We start from the raw sequence: 24,980 nt of genomic DNA, 5'->3' as shown, positions 1-24,980 counted from the left end.
AAATAAATACATCAAAATATTATAAAGAAATCGTATGACGAAATACATAATTAAAAACCTTTATCCAGACATAAAACTTTAAACGAAACATTTTCTTAACACATAGAATAAGCTTATGTAGCGTAACTAAGTATAAGTAAATTTTGTTAGATTAAGTTTTAAATTATTTGTTAAATTAAGAATTTATCGTACAATACTAGGTTTTAGATGAATAAATAATAAAATTAAAATAAGAATATGAATTTTAAGTCGAGCAGTGATCCAATAAATTTTTTATAATTGTGTATTTAAACATTTTTTCATGATCTTTTATAATTTTATAATATTTTCCCTTACAAAATCTTATAATTAAAAATTATCTGTTTAGAAAAATCCTATTTCAGGAAATAAAAAAAAAAATGTTTTGCTCAAGTGTGTAAACAACCACAGAAGATATTTTTTCGGTAACCTGTCTGAGAATTGTCCAAACGCATTTCAAGTTGTCGCCGTCGCAAGAGTCAAGGAAGGACAAAATATCTTTGTTTTTATTACATTTTATTTATTTCTATATATATATATATTTATATATGAAGTGCATCGCACACGGGCGGCACGTCCAGGGGGCGGCAAATTGAGCTATACATCAAGTACCTAATTCAAGTCATTATTATAATACCCACAAATTCTTAAGTAAAATAAATTATTCAAAGCCTGGTAAATATTGTACTGAGTGAAGTTAAGAGTCCGTAGACTGTTATCCTATAAAAAACAGTACTGACGAAGTTAGGAGAATCCTCTTTAAGCTTCCTTCTCAATTGGTAGATTAGGTATCAGTTACTTGTAGTAGGGCTTTGTCGTAGTGCGGCTTGAAGGGTATCGCGCAGTCAGGTATATTGGTGGTCAATGGTAAAAGCAGAGCTACGGGTGACGTCGAACCGAGCGCAAAGGTCATACGTTCGCTGTCGCAGGCGCAACGGGCTCAACGCAAATTTGGACAGCTGTGGGCCGCACATCGCCAATTGAAAAAGGCGATAAGTTGTAAGGCGATAAGTAATCAGGGAACAAAGGAAGAGCTTAAAATGGGCTTGAACAGGATCCCATGGGGGCGCCCCCTATCGTGGTTTGCGAGGAAAGTTCCAGACACACGGCGCTCCTGTGACGGAATCGCTACCGCCAGACTGGTTGGAGAGCTATTTCCGGGAAAATTTCCTTCCAATCTCAGAAATCCGTTGGAGCATACTTCCAAGATCGGGTGATCCTTTGGGAGGATGCTTGTCCGGCGTCTATGAAGCTGCGTCGGTTCTCGGTCCAATACTGTGGAACGTTGGTTTTGACTGGCTCCTGCGGGCATTGACCTCGCTCGGGTTGATAGTATTGTCCTACGCAGACGACGCCCTCATCACGGCGACGGGGCGAACCTCTCAGAAGGCGGTCCTAGGCCTAGGCCTAGGCCTAGGCCTAGCTGAGGTCGGAGTGTCGCTCACGGTGGATCGAATCGAGATGCTGGGCTTGAGGGTCGCTGTAACTAAAACGGAGACCTCCTAATCCACGGCCCTCGCTTAGGTCTCCTCGAGGAGCGTCTGTCACCCTCCAGGAGCCTCGGACAACATTTTGTCCAACTCATCTTGAAGCTCATCAATGCCAATGTAGGGGGACTTTAAATACGTTACCTGCGTGCGCTCTTTGGCATTGTATGGTGCATCTATTTGGGTGGACTCACTCAATGTTGGTAACAGGGCTCTCATCTTACGGGACCGTGGGAACAGTACTGGTGACTCGCTTCACCGAAGAAGACCGGGAGAAAGTGTCTTCGCTATGGACGTCTTCTCCTTCCGCCATAAGTGTACCGTGTTAAGGGGTCTTTGTGAGAAATCCCTAGGAAGTGGAGCCCCGCAGAGGTGAGCCTACGGTCAGCACGTCACAAACGATCTCGTGACGTTAACCGAAAAGACGGAGTGGGCTGGTTTTTTTTAAAAAAATAGGTGTACCCCCCGCCCCCCACCTCATGTGGAGGAAAAGCGTTATGCGTTTGGCAACAAAAAAGGGCGGCATAATAAGTATTGCACGCGGGCGACAAAATTGCTAGCGGCGGGCCTGTGAAAAAGTAAGGATAGATCTCACTCCCATATTGATCAAAATACTCCGATCAAGAAAATATAATTGTTCAGTCTTATGATATAAAACGCGCACTCACGTAACCGATCTGGGATGTATGTAGAAGCCAATATAGGATACACGTAGACATTTAGTTCCTTTGTTTAACTACGTTTCCATAATCAACGATATATACTCATGTATGTATATTACCCGACATGGCATTTTGCAGCGACTTTTTTTCAAACATGAAAACATTAAACAAACGAAATAATATATGGGTTAATCCCGCTTGCACTGTTTATATTTACTTATCTAAATAAATTAACTTGCAACTAAATAGAATATAATGTACATAATAACTAACAAAAAAGGCTAGAGTGACATTTTGGATACTTTAAGTGAGGTGCATTGTTGACCTTGTTAAAAGGTACTTCAAAAAATTACAATGTTTATATGCCACTTATCATCATGTGACCCATTATCTACCTTCCTGTATATAATTCCTGTATAATAAAATATAATTCATTATGTTAAGCAGCGTGTAAGCTATTATATTCAGCTTTCATACTTACTATACACTAAATTATTGATTTTTATAGAATATATTTATATCTACATGCGTAGATATAAATGTTATTTGCCTGAATAACTTAAAATTAATCTATTATCATGCCAGGGCTGTCAAAAAACTACCAGGCCCGTCGTAATAGAATGCAGGTGTTGCAAAAGCTCATGGCGCCGATCGCTTAATAAGTCTTGTACCATCAGTGAGGCGTCACCAGAGGCGTTTCTTTAAAATATTTCTTGGGAACGAAGAGATACCTAGTTAAAACACACGTTTGCTGTATAAATACTGGATCTGTATATGAAATCTATGATGTGAAAATAATTCATTAATTTCATGGACACCAGTATTATTTATGGAAAATATAAATTTAAAAAGACAGACTTAGTGGAGTATAGATAAATGGAATATAGATATTCTTCATAGCAAAATTATTTTTTCTCTTCATAAGCTTATTTTATTTTGTCGAATCAGTTATCAGTTATCAAAGAATTTAATAAACTAACTTTAAATACCTATTTATAAAATGATATATATTACAACATTGTATTGTAATTTTTATCAATTGAGTAATATTTTTAACTAGCGACCCACCACGGCTTCGCACGGGTGAAACACTAATTCTAAGTATAGTCGAAAATGTCATACAAAGTTATAGCTTTTTGTCATTAGACAATACAAACCGCTATGTATCTGCCTATTAAAAAATCTAAATCTAAATCAAAATAAACTTTATTCAAGTAGGCTTTTACAAGCACTTTTGAATCGTCATTTTACAATTAAGTGAAGCTATCACCGGTTCGGAAAGTAGATTCTACCGAGAAGAACCAGCAAGAAACTCAGTAGTTACTCTTTTTTAACATTTAAAAAATACAAAGTCATGTTAATTAAATTATTATATATTAAGTATGTAATGTCTTCGATATTATTTTTTTAAAAGGCGTGCTGCAAAGGGCCTTATTAATCTATATTAAATGCACAATTTATTTAAGGTACTTTATTGCAAAAAGGAACATTCATTAATTACTATTGGATGAAAGCGAAAGAGTGGGTCTGTCAATAAACTTAACAAAAACGAAAATAATGTAAATTTTTTTCACAAACAAATATAATAAATATAAATAATGAGCAAATAGAATACGGATAGGACATGGACGTACTTGTGAGGAGGAAGAAAAAGACCTTAGTCGTAAGCTATAAGAGACAAAAAACCGCGAGCCGATTTTTTTATAATGTACTTTTGTATAAACAAGGGCAGCAATAATGTATTAATATTATTATTATTGCATAAGGATTAATGCTGTATCGCCTAAAATAGCTTCGAAAATAAGCCATTACCTACTGACATAAAAAGTAAAGGATAAGTTATGGTTATTATGGGTTATCCCTAAGAGATAGACAGACCTATAGGTAGTACCATCGCGGACTTTTTTAAAGGTGTACAACATTGAACTACATCACTCTTATAGAATTCAGCCAGGGTTTGAAATTTATGCGCAAATGAAATTGTCTGTTTGTGACATAAAATTAAAACCGATAAAATTATCAGTGTTTTTCTACTAAATAGTGCATGTGTATATTCTCTTGAAACAATATTTATTATAAAAAAAAGCACCACAATCTATTGTGTAATTTTAAAGATCTAATTATACACAGGGACACACAGCAGCGGTATGCGACTTTATTTTATACTATGACTATAATAATGATAATGAGCTTACGACATACACACATTCGTATGTTTGTAGGTACATTCTATAAGATTTTTAATCGGGTTATCAATAGATCATAGAGACACAGTAATCTCGAAATTTCAATATCAAGTTTGGTTTTATTATTACTTTGTTTTAAAGATATTATGTAAATTCTTAACTCAAAATAAGATCGCTTTCTATTAAAGGAGAAAGTGAAAGTAAATAAGAGTACTGGACTAAAAAATCTGGTTAAGTAATTCACTTTCATTTATCGCGACACAAGCGATTGTTAAAGTTAAAGCATCGATCGAGTTTCATAAAGATTAAAACAGTAAGTAAAGATAGAAGATACAGTCAGTGAATGACCCACTGAAGAGCTGAGAAGGATCGGGGCTTGGCATGAAATCGTTTATCAACACGATCAAACACAAAACAAGATTTGTTTTTAACCTATAATCTCCAGTTAAAAGTTAAAACTTGACACTAAATTATTAATTATTTTTTAATTATTCATATTTAATTATTTTTCCAGCAGTAAACAAAATAAATCAAAAGTAAATTATCGAGACCATAAAGCGCTTACAAAAAAATAAATGCGGGTATAACAAGTGCTAAGTTAATGGTTTTTTAACTTTAAAGTGATATGCATAAAGTTGAAATTCTTTTTTTCTAACAAGGGCCTTAGTTAATTACGAAATTCCATTAATTTAACTCCGGTTATGCGCTCAAGTTCCTATGTCGTAGGCTTGGGGAAATACGAATTGACAAGTGATATCGAGATTGCGTCAAAACTCAAGTAGGTAGGTACGAAAACCGCTATCATAGACATGTAGTAGTTTTTGTCATATAAAACTAATTCAATGTCATGATAGACTTTTGAATTGAGCGTATGTTTGTTTTTTTTTGTTTTATTAATTTATTTTTTCTATTATATTAAAATGTCCATTAAATTGTATAAATTGACTTTACACTATCAGTTTTGATTCATATCTATATATATTTTTTTTTTCATTGAAATAATTGTATTTCTTTTCCATTGAACGAATTGTAGTCAATACATGTATTAGTTAATTATATTAATAACTTGACTGCACATTATGGTCGAGGTCAAATTAAAGCCTCCACACGAAAACTATAAAATAAATTAAGACTAAAAGGGGAATTTTTGTTTCCACTTTACAAGGAAAATTTATTAAATACTATATACAGATTTATTTGAACCATTGTTTTGTGTAAAATTTGTGTATGAAAAAATGATTACAAATATCATAAATTTAAAATACATGGTTGTATTTAGAAAATGTAATTAACAAGGAATTTTAATTATAAAGAAAATAATTACTTGCTTTAGCATTTATTGTTTATATCACATTGATTTGTTATAATTTGTATATGTCTAATAAATATTTTAAATACAATGCTTTGAGATTGTTCCCATTTAACGACTTATACATCTTATTCTTATCACATAAAGACATAAAAAGCAGTTTGATAACCATTAACTTGAGCCAAAACAATATTGCACAACATTAATGATGAATATTGTCAGATCTACGATAACTTATAACATCATACATATAACTTAATAGATTTACTGAATAATTAAATCAGTAACATTGTCCTTTGTGACCAGAGCTACGAGACTACCGCTTGGCGGCCTTTCCTCTCCCTTTATCCATTTATCAAACAATTGAGCTACAAAGGTGAGGGGTGTCCATGAGCCAAAGTCTGCTTTCGGCATCCATTTCCTGTTCATTTCTGTATCCAAGGTAACTGGTAATATAGCAACTGCAAGGGAATTTTCTGGCAATCCAGAATCCTTAGCACCTAGAGATTTGGTCAGTTGATGAACCGCTGCTTTCGCTAAGCCATAACCAATCATTCCTGGTGTTCCTTCTAAAGCAGCTTTCGCTCCAGTTAGTGCAACAAGACCCCCTGGGCTGAGGTACTTGGAAGCAACAGTGGCAGCAATTGTGGAACTCCAAACTGACTGCCGCCACATGAGATCGGTTTGCTTGCTTAGATCCTTGGCCGCGTTACCTCCGGCCCAGCCGCCGGCAACGCAAATCACTGCATTCACTTTCTGGCCTTGTAAAGCTGTTTCTAGTTCCTTAACCACGTGTTCCTCCTGTTGAACCCACGAAGCATCTTTAGGAACCGTGATGTTGACATCCGCACTTTCGTTTGGGTTGAGATCGACGCTCGCCACCCAAAAGTTAGCTTTCTTGAAGTGATTCACGCAAGCTGCGCCTAAAGCGCCCCGTCCACCGTATACAACAACTCGTCCGCTAGCCATTTCGACGTCTTAATTAATCGACAGTTCTCAAGCGACTCAGGCAACGAGTCTGCGCAAGATAATAAGAAGCCAATAACGCCGAGTAAAGTAACCTCGACTCTCACTTTTTATCAAACAGCAGCACAGATGACTATAAAACCGCAAAATTAATACAGATTGTGTTAGCTACTAGAACGTGAGAAAATTTTAATTCAAATCAACTTAATTGACAAATCTTCTCAACACAATTAATTCAATTTAATAAGTTATTTATCAATTGATAGTTTTGCATTTGCATTACAAAGTAACTATTAATGTCATACAAGATCAAGATTTGCTAGTGAAGTTCATTTGAATCAAACGCTAGCTGTCAAGTTACAGGCGAGGGCTGCCAGCACAAAAATATTCTTTCGTAATTATTTAAAATAAAAATTAGATTTATTCACCATATTATTTAACAATCTTAACTATATAGAAAGTCATGATGATGATAAGTACGATTTATAATATAATCAATTTAAACCATACATTATTTGTAATTTTGAAAATGTGGCTTCGGTAAAACAAAACTTGTCTATATTTGCCTCGATATTTATCAAAGTATAACTAGAAACATTCTATGGGTTACTGTAATATTAATATAAAGTAACCCTAAAAATGTTACAGATTTGCCAACTTAAATTTCTATTGTTTTAAAATTTGATATTGAAAACAATAATCATTAATCATTTTGTGTTTTTTTTTTTTTGCTTAAAACCAATAAAATACACTGACGAATTCGCAAAGAGCTTCAAAGTAAAGGGTTTCTATTTTAACTAGTATCAATGATGTTCTAGTAAACAGGTATATCATTTACGCGCAAAAAGTGAAGACTAGAAAACGTCCTAATTGGGACGTTTGCCTTTAGTCGTTTTCATTATAATTATGCCAGTAATACGTTTTAATACATCATAATTATGTAGTAATACGTTTTGCGTAATTAAAACATCTAGTTATCCCTTTTACTTATTATTTTTATCAAGCTATCCTTTTTACTTGTAACAAAATGTAAAATAAACGGTCACCGGCGCGGCACACTTTTTTCTGTTGTTTAGTATGGGTATAACATATCTGTTTATTAGAATATCATTGACTAGTATGCAATCTGTTTTAGATTAAACTAAATGAAAATGTCAGACTGTCCAATAATAATTATATATTTTTTTCATAAACAGAATTAAAGTTGAGAAATAAAATGTAGGTATGCATATTCTCGAGCTTGTGTGTTATTTAAATCAATTGATTTGATTTTATTATTTTTTCATTTGTGATTTAATTTTTTCTTTAGGGCTTTCAGCACTAAAGGGTATCAATCACACGTTTAACCAGCAAGTGTTCCAAAGCTGCCTGCAGCTCAAAGACAAGATCGTTTAAGATTTGCGCATAAACATCTTACTTGGACTGAAGAGCATTGGACCTCCATATTGTTTCCCGACAGTTAAGAGAAAACAAAATTTTTGTTAAAATAAATTCATATATACAAACATGCATACAACATAAATTATTACGTCGCTGTTATGAAGTTAGCCAACCAAACGACGGATTTCAATTTCAATTTGTATAAAACGTTTGAATACTTAGTTAAATTTTTTTTTCAAAGACATCTTGAACATTGCAGAACATGCAACTTATGAGTCAGTCAGTGTATTTGTAAATCAGCTTTATATCTATGATAATAGTCTTTCCATGGTCCGAATAGGCTTTACTCTTGACAACATATCCGAAAGGGAGTAAATGTATACAAAATTTATAAATGCGAATAAAACACTGTCTGTCTGTCTGTTACGATTTCACGGTTAAACTACTGAAACGAATTAGATGATATTTTGGATAAAAGCTTGGATCCGTTAAGTTAAGACGTAGGTTATTTTGAGGAACATATACGATAGTAGTTTTGATATATTATTATTGCAAGCACAAAAACCAAAGACGCCATTTAATTGCAAAAATAAAAGGAAAGAAATATTTTTAAAACATTTAATAACTATATAATAAGGTTCATAAATTACAATTTACAGAAACAATACAATACAATATGAGTGAAATGTTCTTAATAATTATTATTATACTTGAGTATTATCACGTGTAACGGAATAATATTGATAACTTAGTTACTTTATTTGCTACTTAGTTAATATTTTAGTATAAAAGAGGCACAACATAAAATTAAAAGTACTAAAAAGCGAAAAAAAAAATCTAAAAAAAAAATTAAACAATAATCGTGGTGTCAAAAGCTATTGAATAAAAAATACAAATGACGACGTTAAGTGTGGAGGCTATAACTTTAAACATCAGGGAGAGATTATTCAACATTTCTGCTTTGCGCTGTTGAGGCTCGCGGTTGATATCAAAGATTAAAGCAAGAATTGCAGATGCTACTGCTGAAATAACCTAAAAAAAAAGCAAATCATAAAAATACTAAATGATAATAGGTGCAAGCCTAAACTTAACCTAAAATAAATGTTAAATCTTTTTAAACTATTAAAGTTCGCTAAAGTGATCCTGTTCGGAGAGTGCAGGATCAAGGCCAAATGTCATTTTGATGACGTCACAGAACACGACACAAGTCATCATACCCACTGATGTATGATATAGCCAATCTGCTATTCTCTTCTGTTTATTACTATGATCTCCATTCAAAGCCGATATGACTAAGGCCAGGACTCCCGCACTCACCTGCGTCAATAAAATTTCATATATTTCTTATTTTTAAACAATGGTCAATTCCAATTTTTAAGCGATTACAATTCCTTGTATCTATAGCCTATTCCAACCGAATGAAGATAAAAAAACTTTAGAGTTACCTATTTCATATGGTGTGCTTTACTGAGATTTTATGATTAATAAAACCTTTTTTTATTCCGATAATAGTATTGTTAACGCCTCAAACGCAGTGATATTCCAATAAACATATATATTATACCCATACTAAACAACAGAAAAAAGTGTGCCGCGCCGGGGACCGTTTATTTCACATTTCGTTACAAGTAAAAAGGATAGCTTGATAAAAACAATAAGTAAAAGGGATAACTAGATGTTTTAATTAAGCAAAATGTATTAATACATAATTATGATGTATTATAACGTATTACTGGCATAATTATGATGAAAACGACTAAAGGCAAACGTCCCAATTAGGACGTTTTCTAGTCTTCACTTTTTGCGCATTAATGACATATCTGTTTACTAGAACATCATTGCTGAAACGCCATTTTTTTCGCATATTCTTAGTGTATGTCACATATCAATGATACAGCATCAATTTGCTTTCAAATACTGTTTATTTGGCTTTACTCCTATTATGGTTGAAATAGATTATATAGACAATTAATTACAGTTTATTAATTAACTGTTTGTTTACCAATATTGGCATCTTTAATTGACAAATTTTGGCTTATCTTATTTAGAATTGTCATATTCAATGTATTATAAAATTCCTTACTATTAACCAGTTTCATTACTCTGTCTTAAGACTATAATAACCTAACGATTGATCAAGGTTCACTCAACCTAGATCTTTGAAATACTCTTGTTAAAATTTTGTTAAAATTACATTTAACTGGATGTTACATTTCCTTTCCTAATATATTCATTATTAATGTACTTTAACCGTTCAAGAATCAGCGGATTATTCGAGTATTCTATACCAAATGCTGATATAACTATATTCGTAACAGATATTACAAATATAAATATAACTATGACATCGTTGAGAACAATTGCTGAGGGCTGGTCGCTGTCGTCGTTCAGGTCCAAGCCGCCAATTACAACGAATAGTAATCCAACAAGAAGCTAGAAGGATCAATATTGATATAAATTCCAATAAAATTAAGATATTAAAACTATGAATAAAATGTTGCCAGTGGTATAACGTTAATATTTATCTAAAACTACAACTGTCATTATTATAATTACAAGTAAATTAATTTTATTAAATAGGTATAAAACATAATATCGTTAAATTTTAAATTAAAGATCACGTGTCAAATTATGCATACATGAAATAAATAATGAAAGTAATTATATGTACATTCTGTTCGCCCACGAAATGTTCTCCTTTCGGTATAACATTACGACCCGTGTTGTACTTGTGTTGTACCTCAGTGTTTTTATTAAAAATAATTAAATAAGATAGCGGTAACGTATCAACTACTGTAACTATTATAGGCACGCTGAGTGATTAAGGTTTTTCAACAATGCGGAAACGTAACTGTCAGTTCGAACCCGGCAAAATATTTAACAAAATCAATTTCAAACATAATCAAGTTCCATATATCTTGCAAGAGAGGAATCAAAAGCGGAAACAAGGATGTTCAACACGGTGACCACAAACGCAGTCGCTGTGGTTGCGTAATTAATATTAAGAGCAGATGTCCGATGCTGAGGCTTATGAAAACGGCAATCTCGTAGCAAGTTCAGTGTTAGCAGCACTAGACCCATCGCCACCTACAAATCTCTTATTTTACTAGACCTATGTCATGATAAATAGTATCAACTTTTAAATCGGTGTTGCCATTTTTTCGAATTTTGTTTCAAAAATGTATGTGTACATATTCTTAAATGGAAGACAAAAGGAAAATAGTTTTTAAACTTAATGGCGATGATAATGAAAATTATTTCCGTAATGAAGGAAATACACTTAACATAGGTCTATGGAAATAGAAAAATTACATCAAAAGTTACCTCACCTGTAATACTATAGAGATGGATATAAGAACAACTAGTAGCATATAAAATTCGTGCTTAGGACCAACTTGAAGCACGTATTTCAGTTGCGAAGCATTTGATGTTAACAAGGCAATATCCAGCATTCCTTGCGCGACAGTCTTCTTCGTCGCGTACCGGTTAGCGTCAAGCCCTTTAACCTGCAACAGAGACAAGGGCGTATTTAGGGGAGGGCAACCGGGGCAACTGCCCTGGGGCCTCCGCATGAGAGGGGGCCTCCACATGAGAGGGGGCCACAGTTTTCAGCAAGTTAACAAATGCTGAGATATAGTCAAATTATAATAATGTTGCTATTTAATATTTTAAAAGTTACCGATACGAAACAATTCATAGCTTACTGATTGAAAAAAAACTAATTAATTCATAATAATATAATTATTAGGGTGTTCACGCTTCTGTTTGTCTAGGGCCCTCACTGCTTTGTGGCCCCGTGGCCTCCACACCTTAAAATCCGACTCTGAACAGACAATGCAATATTTTTAATCGAAGCATATTCCAAGACGAAGATACTTTTTTATATGAGACTGTATCCACGACTTCGCGCGTTTGTTTTAAACAAAAAAGCCAGTATTCTAATTTAAAAATTAGAACAGTTGGAAAAGTGGCTGTGACATTAAGGTACAAGGTTGGCAATTCGTAAGGTATTATAACAAAAAAATTTTCAAAATTCAATTTTGGAATTGTCTCTTAATTTCAACAAGCATCATCTGTAATTTTAATACTAACTGCCCAACACAGCTTCTTATATAACATATTATGTAAAATGTTTATACAAATATTGAAGTAATATTTTGTTTCTTTGACCCAAGGCCTTTTTGGACCGGGCAGGAGTATAAAAGTTTTATCACAGTCGTATGAATAGTTGAGGATACATGAGAAATATACAAATAATCATTTATATTTATTGAGAAGAAGATTAGTGGAACTTCGAGGGTAAGGTGTGTTAAGTGTTACTAGCCTTACAGACATTTAAAATTTCAGTTTTGACTTCGCAAGAATAATAAAATTAATTATTATAAACAAATAATGTTTGTAAAATAAATTTGATCAGATCGACGATTTAACTAATCGTCGTTCTAATCCAATTTATTTTTTATTACAATTTATTACACCGACAATCGACGCTTTGCTTTGCTTTATCGTTTATTATTCCACTTTATGAGAAACAGAAAAAAAATAAGACAGACACACGCACGCACTAATGCTCGCACGTACGCACGCACGCTCCGACAATTTTTCCTTCAACAACGTAATATGAATATGATATAGCCATCATCTCATCATATCATCAAGACCAGAAAGTGCGATACTGCCAAGTCCCTCTTGAGAATTTTACAATGAGGAACTAATGAGGCAGCTTTCGTATGGGTTTGCATTGTACAAAATTACTAACGTATAAAACCTATCGGAGTAGTTATGTGACTAGTGTTAGTGACTTTATTATACATTTTATGTGTCACATCCATACCTTACCTCAAACAAATATTTAAACATATTTAATATTTTTTTATATCTATTATACAAATAAGTACATACTACAAAAGTATTTCTACATTTTTGGCGGTGTGGAGCCCTCTCTAGGCAACGTATTGCATTAAACTCTAAACTACGACATTAATAATGATTACGCTCATCTCCTTATCTTCCTAAAACTGTACTAAATTATATTGTAATTAGGATCAAAATCCAAAGGTAATCAACATTGAATAGGATAAAACTTGTTTTCGAATATATTTATTTAAAGAAGTTCCCAGTAGCCTATTATCATTGACTTATATCAAGATTATTATGAATAATGTCTTATACCAACTGATAAACTTGAATTCGTTGAATTAACACGAATCAAACAACTTAATTCGATATACTCAACTCGATTATATCCTTCACCGACTAGATTAAGATAAACTATAAATACAAATGAAACGCATGTAAATTCAGCGGTGCTTGCCTGGATCCTAACCCTTGGCGATCAATTACAAACCATATGTTTTATCCACTGAGCATCGTCATTCCGTCGTACACGATCTATAAACTAAGAAAATCTATGATCTAAGTACACTTATTGCATAGATTACGCCATATATTACACTACAATAAATAGTTCTATATCTTTCTTATTGATTTTAAACAGCAAGACAGCAAGTCAATTTAGATTATCTCTTTTTTAGAAACAGCACCAATGTGTAATGTTTTAATACAAATTTTACCGCTTCACAGATTTCCGTCGTCGCATCTTGATTGTTCGAAACATCATCTATATTCGCTTCCTTTGTACTTAAATCGGCCTCACTTTTACTTTTATTCTCGTCCATATTTACGTTCCTACTTCTCAATTATTTAAAAATATTTAATTCACTGTTTGTACAATAGCAGTTTGCGTGTAAATGAGAACTAAGATTAACGCGTAACATTAAACGGAAATCATCATTAGGTTTCCTTTGAACAAGGCCAATAGAATTAAAAGCAATTTTCGAATTAAGCATAATAGTTGTTAAATTAAAAAAGGAATTCATGACCAAATATAAAAATTATAATTATTTGGACGTGGTAAGTCTCTCGGTATAAGTAGGTATAGGTATATATTTGGTATAGTTATATGTGGCAATCTCCGCGGCAATATTCAATCAGAAAAATAAACATTCTAAATATATTATCTACTTAATTTTGCGGAAAAGTGCAAGCAAAATTGATCATTAAATCTTTGGCAACCTCATTTAACCTTACGGGTCTCGGAAATTACTTTAGGCTTAAACCATCCGCACGTTAATATTATCAGAAAGGTCTAATAATAGTAATTATCAGTCGGTTCGTCCATCCGTCTATTATAATATATAAGAAAAACTCTTAAAACCTAACAATTGTAGAATAAAATGTTTAAAAAAAATTAAGTCGTTTTGAAAAATTATTATAATAATGTGCTTCAAAACTTATTTTGGATAAAATTCATAGAATAGAAGTCGGTTCAGTTTCCTTGTGTAGTCAATTCATATTATATAATAAACTACGAAACATTTGAATAATGAAATCTAGTAATTGATACTGAACCTTCAACTTAAACACTAAAAAATCAATTAAGCATTCGACCGTGTGTAGTTTACGTTTTGATATGTTGTAAAAATGTTGATTATTCATTATAAATTAAAATAATTTCGTTTTTATTTTCTATTACAAGTAGGTTTCACTTCTTACAACAAAGAATATACATTAATGTAACTAAGCGCGCGTTTAAATAAAATAATTTAAGCAGTTACTTTCAATGGACAATCTCATAACATCTAGCCCTAAACAAGTGTGCTAAATCGGCTTAGAAATGGTATTTCGTATGGGTAAACCTTAGAAGTTTCAGTCAACTTCGCGTAAATTCAAGAAAATTACACATTCATTTATTATATTTCAAATGTTTTTCAACCACTCACCCCATTCCTCAAGCTTGTTGGGAAAATAGATGCCATTTTGTCTCGCGGGTAAAAATATAGAAACGATAAAAATAATATTGTTTAGATTCTCAATGATTTCAATCTCAAAAAGTCTCTTATGACTATTAAGTAAGATTATTTAAATTTTTCATTGTGTTGCATGTGAATCTAAGAGACAATGCCAACTGCAAATACTAATGGTAAAATCGATGTCGTTACCTGACAACGACGAAAAGCAACATAAAACACTTGATTTATGTTTTTGAAATTAAAATGTTATAATTAATCGCTGAAATAACATATATGATATTATATATGTGACTTTATAAAACTGTAGGGAATAAAATATGTATTCTTGTTAAAGTATTTTTAGCTTCAAATGCAATACAATTCGAAAAATGCATACTGTTTTTTAATTAATAGAACTCTTTACTGAAAGTTAAAATAAATCCAAGTTTTGAAAAAAGAAACAATCATATTATTAGGTACTTTTAGCATCTAGCTTGCTAGGTACTTTTCTGTAAGATTTTAAATTGCGGAATAACTTTATGAGTGATAAAGAACATTAGAATACTACAGATAGGAAAATAATAAATAAGAAAAATATTTTTAATTCCATTTGTATATAGGTAGTTAAAATCATAAAAACGGTCAAATATATAAATAACATAAAAACAGGAGTAAATACTGCTTTCTTATATAAATATTTAGACCTTCTCTTGAACCCACAAATAAAGTTTAGTCACATCAATGTGAAAGTTTTAAATAAAAAATAATAACCCAAGTACATAAGTAATAGAGAGAAGTTACATCTTACAATTTTTTAAAACTTGTAATCGCGCTCTTTTATTATTATTTTTTTTATTTTCTTATTTCTAATTAATAACTATAACTTTTATACTTATATTAAACAAAACATATACCCTTAAAGTATTTATAACATTATTAAATATATTAATAACTTTATCTTAATTCATAGAATGAAACGTCCGAACTGTTCTTCCCGCCCGCCCGCTCCGCGTCGTTGATGTTGTGCTAAAAGTTGTCTGTCAAACAAAAATATTTCCATATCTTCAATGGCATATTTATTAATTTTAACATTAATACACTGTATTTTTAATTTAGATATATTGTACTAGCTATGTGGAAAATATTATTAAGGGTTTCAAATTAATTTTAAAAGTGTTTAACAAGTGAGCAGCAAAGTGGATTCGATTGTTTTGTTTTGTGATTTATAGGCAGTGCACATAAATCTACCAGATGTTGCCTTCTATGCCAATTTTATTTACAAGAGACAGCCAAGATGCATTTGGAAATAAAATAGAACCGAGTACAAGTTATTTTAACAAAAGTATTCAAGCTCAACCCGTCGTTCAATTAGAGGTGAGTCAGTGCGTGTTATTTTGTAAATTTTTCTTTACGTTAATACTTGATTTATTTATTGATTTTTCGTGTATAATTACAATGTAATAACCCTTGAATATAATAAATGTAGAAAAAGTTAATCGCGCCATTAAGTATTGTAAAAATAAACGATCATTAGCGATTCATATTTGACATGGTGTCTGCCATCTTACTTTACTGATAATCTATTTTTTTAATTATGATTTATTTGAATCAAGGCCCATTCTTCGAAGTCAGAACACAAACAACAAAATGATGTACAGAATAATGCGAAAAATAAATCGAATATTAAAAAGAAAGAAGAACAAGCAAAACCTAACAGTGATGACAAACCATTGGAAGCAGGTAAACAAGTGCAGTTAAAATAGAAAGTTATGTAAACTGTTTAACTATAGTGATGCAAAGGAAATATATGAAATATATCTTTCAGAGAAGTATTCAAGAAATATTAAAAGTTTCCTCAAATCCCTAATATTAATAAGATATTATAATTAACTAAATTGACCCTAATAGTAACCAAGCAATGTAATGCCAATCATTGTTACAGTACAAACTGTTATAGTATATTAAAATCTATTATTATGATAAATATATGTATTGTAATTATTTCAGCACTTGTTAAGGCATATTACACAAAAGTTCAATCAAGATTTGCTTCTCACTCATCAGTTCCTACGAACAAGTTTGTGCAGTTCAGAAATATTTTGAAAACATTTGATCCATCGATGGAGACACCCATAGATTTGTTTAAAAAGATTGAGCAGTTGTTCGGTGAGGAGCATAAGGATATTGTGGAGGAATTCCTTCTATTTTTAAAGCCTGGTCAAGCTTCACAAGTGGGCAGGTTCATGGATCATTTTATGCTGACCCAAATAACAAGATTCATTGCTCTGTTACAAGTGAGTATTATAAATGTTATGCATAACAGCGATAAATTATTTTCTTATGTTCTAAAATAAATTGAAACTACATTAAAACAACTATCTATAACTTCTAGAGAGGGCTTCATTTTAAAATGGGAGTTGTACTGAATAACTCATTGTGCGTGACACATAATATAATGAGTTTACTCAGTATGAAGACCACTCAGTTATATATTGGTTTTATTTTATAAAATAACCTACAGTAGTCTATAAATAAGTCTTTATCTTAATTTAATAAAATTTCAGTATACTTTAGAATGAAATCATAATTTTGTTCCATACTTAACAATATTTTAGTTATTTTTCTATACAGCTAATAACAATGCATTCTGCGAATGGTAAAACGGTTATCGCATATAACCTTTATGTAGATTTATATCTTTTTTTTCTGTGTGTTATGTACTTGAAAAAATGTTATCTGAGGAAATATCTAATAATTCATGGCTAACAAAATAACCTACATATAAATTTTGTTTCATACATACATATGTACGAATTTTATTAGATGTTTGATTTAATTATTTCTTTTGCAATGTACATAATGTTTGTTGTATTTAATACAATGGATATTTTGAAGTTATTATATGCAAACAAATGAACTTTTTATTGAGTTTTCTATTACTTGGTGGTAGGACTTGCCTTGGTGGGTACCACCCACTTATTGTTAGTTCTATTTTCAAACACCAATATATAGATGTGTTCTGATTATAACTACAGACACGAGGTGCATAACATCTCATTTCACAAATTTCAAACAACACCAATCTAATTTTGTTTATCTGCGACCGTTTAACATGTAGTGGTGCATTTTTAATTTAAGCCGAACAAACAAAGAGTTTGGGAGGGATTTGTGCAAACTCATCTATACGAGAACAACAAAATCATCAGTAAACCATCTGAGAAACAGCAAGCAATCTTCATATTGTCAGTTTTATGTTAAAGTATAATCAGTATCATATTATGACATTTAGTACTACTACTAATAGTCTTCAGAAATTTTTGGGAGACCTATTGGATGACAATTTTAGTATGTTACTTATTTCACAACTTATATAACTAAAAACTGATGCTAATTTCACTTAAATGTGATCCAATGCATCCTTATTCGATCAGTTCAGTATAAATATATTCATGCATTAAATATGTAAGTGTCTATTAGACACTTAGCTGTTTTTGTTGCATTTCAATTTCAAATATTTAAGTGCCTTGGCAGTAAAGTTTGTGTTGCTTGTCTTTTGGTATATCTATGTGTATATGGTATATCAACGAGTGCGTTCTGCCCGTCATGACATACGGAGCCGAAACGTGGACACTCACGGCAAGGCTGGTCCACCAGTTTAAAGTCGCTCAGCGTGCTATGGAAAGGGCTATGCTTGGCGTTTCTCTGCGGGGTCGCAAGTCATCGACATAGCCCACCGGATAAGTAAGCTGAAGTGGCAGTGGGCTGGCCATATTTGTCGTAGAACCGACAACCGTTGGGGAAAACGTGTTCTAGAGTGGAGACCGCGTCTCGGCAAACGTAGTGTAGGACGTCCTCGGGCATGGTTGAGTGACGATTTACGCAAGACGGCTGGCAGGAGCTGGATGCGAGTAGCCCAAGAATGATCTCAGTGGCGTGCTATAATTGGAGAGGCCTATGTCTAGCAGTGGACGGAAATGTGCTGATAGATTGGATTGGATATTATTACAAAAATATTTCATAGTTTTATGGCAAGGAAATTTATCTCTTGATTTTGACATGATTAATGATGATTGACTAAGCTGAAGCCCAGCTAAATACTATACTGTATATAGGCATACATCCTCTGCCATATATTCAGTGGCGTCATATCACCTCTGAAGGTCATTGATCCCCTGATGACAGAGAACTGTCAATATTTGTTTATCCGCGATCTAGACGCAAGGACTCACTTGTTCCTAAATAGTTAGAGCCTTCAATGGCTGTAACCATAACGGAGCATACATGACAAGCTTTATCAGCAGCTCTATCACGTTTCACTACAGTGTGCTGAGTTTATCAAAAATTTTCTTCTTTCCATATAATCTATATCTATATATCCATATATCTCTCTTCTTCTCCATATAATCTTTTTATTGGATTTATTTTTCAAATCAAACTCCGAATCCGAGGGTATTCGCTGAGCTACTTGCAATTTAATCTCATGGTTGTTATTTTATAAGAAGACAAGACATTTTAGTTTATTCACGCTTTTATTTTTATACATGTGGTACAGACGTAATCCATTCTTAACGAAGTTTGCCAACCTCACGTAAGTTGACTTTTCTGGCATTGTCCAATTTTGACTGACAAAAACGCCGAAAAATCTCGTTTCGGTGATGTTTCAATTTGGTATTTTGTCAAGTCAGGTGTTGTCGGTTTGTATAACATGTCATCTGAAAAAAATAGTCGATGTCATCCTGACTGAGACTAAGAACTAGCGCGCACTGCTAATTTTTGTCACGGTGACTGTTTCGTCACTCTTGTCGAGTCCATGAATATGTACGGAGGTGCGCGCACATTACGACGTGACATTTGTGTCTGCATCTGTACATATTCACGTAATTTATATGAGTTGTATTTTATTTTTTCAAAATAAGAAAAAGATCATTTCGCTCCCGTTTTTTGATTGTAACAAGATGTCAAATTCTTGTTTTATTGAAATAAGTCGATCTTTCAGGTGACTTGATTTTTCAAGCTGGTCTATATCTCAACTAAATAATTCGTCAAGAGATGGCTAAAGTAATGTAGAGTAAAAAAGGTGCGCTAATGATCAAGCCATTTCTAGATTCACCATTGACTTGCTTACCCTATTTAGCTTCGAAGTCACATACAAACCTATTTGTGCCAGTGGCATGTTATTGTTTTCTATTATTTTTCTGCAAAAGAGACATTTGAAAATGTATTGAGATGTATGGATCGGGTTACGTGAGTTTCGTACCCACTAAAACCACTGCGATGGTCGTCATAGGCAGGAAGTGGAAAGGATGTTGGATCATCTCTATATCCGCGGCTTCTATGTGATATCTTTTGCAGCACTCGTCACTTACCGAGGCTCTCCTCAGGCGAAACTTCCCCTCCCCCCACTCCTCGCTATTACGTCATCCTAGTTGCTGTTAATCTCAGGATCTAATAGAATTCACAAGAGTTGGAGTTGAATCATTAGCAATTTTGGAATTTGCCTTGCCTCGAAAAGCACTTAAAACCGTTATTCCTCCATCTGATCGTATTGGATTGAAATTGTGAAGGAATAAGTATAAAGAGTATCTGTCATATCTCTACACTAATATTTATTACTAAAAATATTCACCATCCATTAAAATCTGGCCAATTTGACAGACAGAAGTAATCTTCCTACATCTCGCTACTTACAAATATATGTATATACGATAAGCTGATTGGTTAAAACTATCGAAAACAAAACCCAATAATCTTTCCCAAACCGAAGTCGTAAAAAAAATATCTTAAGGGTTTATATATAACACATAAAGTTCGTTTTATAATTTATACATAATATTATAAAGTAATATAATATTTTTGGTAAAAAAGTTATGTTATTTTAGCGTTAGTACTTAGTACCCATAATTAAAATACCATTGGATTTGGGTGGGTTTTATGAACAATGATAGATAGGACACGAGGCAATACAACTTCATCGTAGATATTCATTTTATTTTCATTGTTTTATTTCACGGTCTAACAATATTATGTTAATTTAAAAGTTGGCAATGTATGTTCATGGTATATGATTTATTATGAAATAAATAAAGTCGGTTAAAATAGTATGCGTAAATAACAAAATTCTCGATGAACTAATTCACTTTGAATGAATGAAAATTGATTTGAAATGTAAATTTTTTCGTCACTGGTAAGTAAAGTTACGAGGTGATTATCATATGTCGTTCTATTATATGACTTAAAATTATTTTTAAGAATACTGGCGTGTTATGTTGTTTGCATTTTGCAGTAGGTATTAACATTATATCGGTACGGTTGGATTGAAATAGAATTAGGAACTAATCGTAAATATTATATATTGTTTTTTTTCAATTGCTTTTTTCGAATCATATTTACATAGTATAAAACAAATTCGCTCACCGTCTGTCTGTCCCTGTGTATGCTTAGACCTTTAAAATAAAGCAACGGATATAGTGATTCGAGAGGAAGGTTTTCTTTGTATACTTTTAGTTGATAATTTTAGTTTTGATAATACAAATTCTATAGTATATTTAACACTGCTTTGCACCCGTGCGAAGCCGGGACTGGTCGAAATCAAATATTTGAAAGAACACCATTGAATTTATTTTATCATGAGCGGTTGTTTATTTCCCGTCCTCCGATGGATACAAAATAAGTACCTACTGCGTGTCAAAATACATTCAGTGTTAAATACATAAAGGCTTGTGTACAAGCACGTCTGGATTGTTGTGTTCCTCTTAAAGCAGATTACCAACGTTGCTAATGCATTCACGATATAGGTGTGGGTAAAAGTCGGTGCCAATATCTATCGGTAAGTCACTTACCATAATAGACCCAATTTTCCAGGCAATTACTATTAAATAAAATCGGCACAGTATATCAGTATCTCTTCTACAATTAATGATGATCCTTGTACAAATTGCGTTTGTGCGTAAGTGAAAAATATTAAATAATATTTTTAACTGTCAATTATTGTTAAAATATTGAGCTTCATTAAATTTGTAATTTAGATTAATTCAATTAAGTTTATTTGCGTTCTAACGTATCGTGTTCAAGAGTTTATTTATTTTTTTATATACATGTATAGGTAAATTGCATCGATAATGTCTTGCATCCAAATTGATTTTAATTGAAATCGCGTCCTTGTCCCTTGATCTTCTGTGCCATGAATGTTGAATGAATGAAATGAATGAATGTTATATTTTGCAGTGCCGTGGTTCTGTACTATTTTTTGCAAACATTATAACTGTACGGCAACTATAAAAAATGTTTAATAATTTAGCTGTTATATAAGTTCGTGCAGGAATATCTATACGACCTAAAATATATTAAATTTAGTAGGGCTCTTTATGCCCGTGTGTCTGATAGAAGGATCCAGTACGTCAAACTCGCCTATCTAGTTTGGGCGAGTTTATTAAATTTATCCAATTTATGGTTTTTAGTAGGTATAGTTTCTAACCATATGACTTAACATTGTTTTTTAAAAATCTATAATAAAATATTTTTCTTCTTAACTGTATTGTCTATTTATAAAAATCAAAACTTTACGTCAGTTTCTTTCTGTTATCAAATATTTAAATAGTATAGGACCGAGAACTCTACCCTGCGAGGGTAATATTCAATAGATGTATTTTGCTACCAGTTTTAACTTTTTACTTATCCGTAAGATAAATGTAAAATGTAGCCAAGATGTTCTACTGAAATATATTTCGCGAGAGAAGTATTTTTACCGTGTAATCTACTTATCTTTAGAGTTAGCTTGTTGAATTATTGTATTATTAACGCATACAATGACTGCGTACAATTAGTAACAATCTTTAAATGTAACATTGTTGGGGCAAGAAGGCTTCCTCATCCTTTGAGAAGGTTTTGGAACATATTCCACCACGCTGTTCCAATGAGGGTTGGTGAAATACACACGTGTCACATTTTCTATGAAATTTGTCACATGCAGGATTCCTCACGATGTTTTCCTTCACCGCTGAGCACGAGATGAATTATAAAGACAAATTAAGCACATGAATCAACGGTGCTTGCCTGGGTTTGAACCCGCAATCATCTGTATAAGATGCACGCGTTCTAACCACTGGGCCATCTCGACTCTTAAACATTTAAAACATTATAAACACAAGCACATGAAAATTCAGTGCTTGCCTGGGTTGGAACCCATCAGTTAAAATACATTCGTTCGAACGACTGGGCGATATTGGCTTTTAATAAATCTAATATAATATACATTTATTATTTTTAGACAACGTTCAGTCGCAAGCCAACGGTTCTGAGGAAGATAATACGCGCAATCACAACGAGTATCAACAGCGGTAACAGTTCGGACCTGAAGTCGAGGGTGCTGCCGCATCTCAGGTCCAACGCGCGGCTCACGCAGATGTTCAAGGCCCTGTTCCCAGACGAACGCCCGCCAGACAGGTGACATAGCTAGATTTGTACATTATGTTTTATATTTTAAATACTTAAAACGAGTCTGTTGTCTTATTGACGTCACTGATGTCGAAACGTTCCAAAATGGCACCTAACAAAAAAGAAATTGAATGAAATTATAGTGAATTTTAAAATACCCCTAAAATTATATTTTTAATGAGTGAAATGTTATAGAAATATCAAAGCAATTTCATCCGAAGGAAATGCACCAAATTTTATAGAAATAATATGTTTCTATATATGTAATATGAATTTCGTTCACAGCGTTTACGAAACTGGTACAGATATTCTACAAGAAAGTTTTCTAACCTCCGACAAGGGCTATGACGTCTGGGAATTCGAAGAAAAAGACAACAAAAGGAAACCTGAAGCGAAAGTTCTAGATTCTGAGGCAAGTATTTAATGTATTAAGACTTAAGCCTTGTTTAACTACTATTTTTTTCCATAGACAATTTACTACTTTTTAACTTATTCCAGAATGTATTCATTGCGTTTATGGTATTTATTTTTATTTTACTATTTTCAGTACTTACACGGACGGGTTTTTCTCCAACACGGCAGATTTTTACGCACAGCATGTGTTACGTATCCTTATAGTAAAGAACCTTATAGAGTTCACGCAAGACGATTAGCCCCTAATCATTGTCTCTCACCGCCCGAATCGGATTCGGAACGAGCCTCGCCCAAAAGAAACGCAAAAACGGTCTGCAAGATACCGCAGAAGAGACCGAGAAAACAACTCAAATCACCGACGAAAAACGTCAAAGACGTAAATGATAACACGAAAAATTCCATCACTACCTTGAATAACACAAGAATTAAAGGAAAATCACATTCGAAAAGCAAACACTGCAAAAAAGAAGACGTCGCTGCGAAGAAAAAAGAGAAAAACGACCCAAAAAGTCCTTGCTCGAAGAAAGACGAGGCGTCCAAAGTGAAACAAACGAAGGTAGATGTTCCGAAAGTAGAAAGCAGAAGTTGGACCCGCGACGAAGACAAGACGATGTTGGAAGTGCTAAAAGGAGAGCCCGGCTCCGAGCAAGTGTTTTGTCGCATAAGGGAACAACTCCCCCACCGCACCACGACAGAAATCAAAGAAAGATTTTGTCACGTTATGAACTTACTGCAGAAAATGGCGGTCGGTGACGTCACATAGCTGTAGTCGATCTGAATTTATTAGTGCTAAGTGAAAGTGTTATTTATAATTTTATATATTACAAATAAACGTTATTTCTCGTAATTCTTTGGTCGTGGTTTATTTTTTTGTTAAGTTATCATAAGTCATCCCCTAAAGCCGAAAATCATCCAGTTTTTGTCAACTCCGCCGTGTCGACTGGTTTTTCTTTACAAAAAGAAAAATTTCAAACTTTGAACCTTGAACAATCCTGAATGAAATACACCGAATTCATTTAATTTCCAATACGTCATCATAAAAGTTGTACTCACTACCTAAGTCCTCTAGTCAAAATTTAAATTAACAAATTCATTTTTATTATTACAATTTTAATTTGGTGGAACTCGATGTTTCGATAAATAAAAAATTTGGTAACTATCCCGTTTTAAATACTTGTATTCCTATGATAAAATTAAACGAAGTATATTTATCTTTGAATCATCTCGTATTATGGAACTGTACAATCCTTACACAATATTTATTAGAAACTCGTTTACTATTTTCAGTTAAATTCAAATAAGCTATTAGTTTCTCATTACCGTAACAACTTTTC

The 24,980-nt window shown here is 32.8% G+C and overlaps 3 protein-coding genes across 4 annotated transcripts; 1 reads left to right on the top strand and 2 right to left on the bottom strand.

The window, feature by feature from the left end:
• Positions 1–5,673: 5,673 nt before the first annotated feature.
• On the bottom strand, positions 5,674–6,911 carry LOC124537443 (dihydropteridine reductase). Its single transcript, XM_047114282.1, has one exon. It carries the CDS (start codon positions 6,629–6,631, stop codon positions 5,927–5,929), a length of 705 nt encoding a protein of 234 aa, XP_046970238.1. The 5' UTR covers positions 6,632–6,911; the 3' UTR covers positions 5,674–5,926.
• Positions 6,912–8,788: 1,877 nt separating this feature from the next.
• Positions 8,789–13,783, bottom strand: LOC124537489 (ninjurin-1). 2 transcript variants are annotated; one of them, XM_047114353.1, is made up of 3 exons: positions 13,582–13,774; positions 11,338–11,514; positions 8,789–9,040 (listed from the first exon to the last, which is right to left on the bottom strand). In XM_047114353.1, the coding sequence occupies exons 1-3, from the start codon at positions 13,684–13,686 to the stop codon at positions 8,858–8,860; spliced, it is 465 nt and encodes a 154-aa protein (XP_046970309.1). In that variant the 5' UTR covers positions 13,687–13,774; the 3' UTR covers positions 8,789–8,857. The 2 variants fall into 2 exon arrangements, with proteins under 2 accessions (XP_046970309.1, XP_046970310.1); XM_047114354.1 differs by lacking the exon at positions 8,789–9,040 and adding an exon at positions 10,196–10,441 and having other exon boundaries at positions 13,582–13,783.
• A 2,007-nt stretch (positions 13,784–15,790) lies between these two features.
• On the top strand, positions 15,791–24,489 carry LOC124537488. The gene is made up of 6 exons (XM_047114352.1): positions 15,791–16,173; positions 16,413–16,539; positions 16,807–17,093; positions 23,066–23,241; positions 23,518–23,644; positions 23,780–24,489. Exons 1-6 carry the CDS (start codon positions 16,051–16,053, stop codon positions 24,407–24,409), a joined length of 1,470 nt encoding a protein of 489 aa, XP_046970308.1. The 5' UTR covers positions 15,791–16,050; the 3' UTR covers positions 24,410–24,489.
• Positions 24,490–24,980: the final 491 nt, after the last annotated feature.

This window comes from Vanessa cardui, chromosome 18, assembly GCF_905220365.1.
Source record: "Vanessa cardui chromosome 18, ilVanCard2.1, whole genome shotgun sequence".
NCBI classification, from domain to species: domain Eukaryota; kingdom Metazoa; phylum Arthropoda; class Insecta; order Lepidoptera; family Nymphalidae; genus Vanessa; species Vanessa cardui.
The sequence above is the reverse complement of the archived record's forward strand: the minus strand, read 5'-3'. Positions and strand labels throughout refer to the sequence as shown.

Excerpts from the sequence above, each read along its gene's own strand:
- LOC124537488 (XM_047114352.1), top strand. The coding sequence starts at position 16,051 with ATGTTGCCTTCTATGCCAATTTTATTTACAAGAGACAGCCAAGATGCA. Across the intron at positions 16,174-16,412 it reads AACCCGTCGTTCAATTAGAG|GCCCATTCTTCGAAGTCAGA; the intron begins GTGAGTCAGTGC and ends ATTTGAATCAAG. Across the intron at positions 23,645-23,779 it reads CGAAAGTTCTAGATTCTGAG|TACTTACACGGACGGGTTTT; the intron begins GCAAGTATTTAA and ends TACTATTTTCAG.
- LOC124537489 (XM_047114354.1), bottom strand. The coding sequence starts at position 13,686 with ATGGACGAGAATAAAAGTAAAAGTGAGGCCGATTTAAGTACAAAGGAA. Across the intron at positions 11,515-13,581 it reads CGACGGAAATCTGTGAAGCG|GTTAAAGGGCTTGACGCTAA; the intron begins GTAAAATTTGTA and ends TCTCTGTTGCAG. Across the intron at positions 10,442-11,337 it reads CCATCTCTATAGTATTACAG|CTTCTTGTTGGATTACTATT; the intron begins GTGAGGTAACTT and ends TGATCCTTCTAG.
- LOC124537443 (XM_047114282.1), bottom strand. The coding sequence starts at position 6,631 with ATGGCTAGCGGACGAGTTGTTGTATACGGTGGACGGGGCGCTTTAGGC.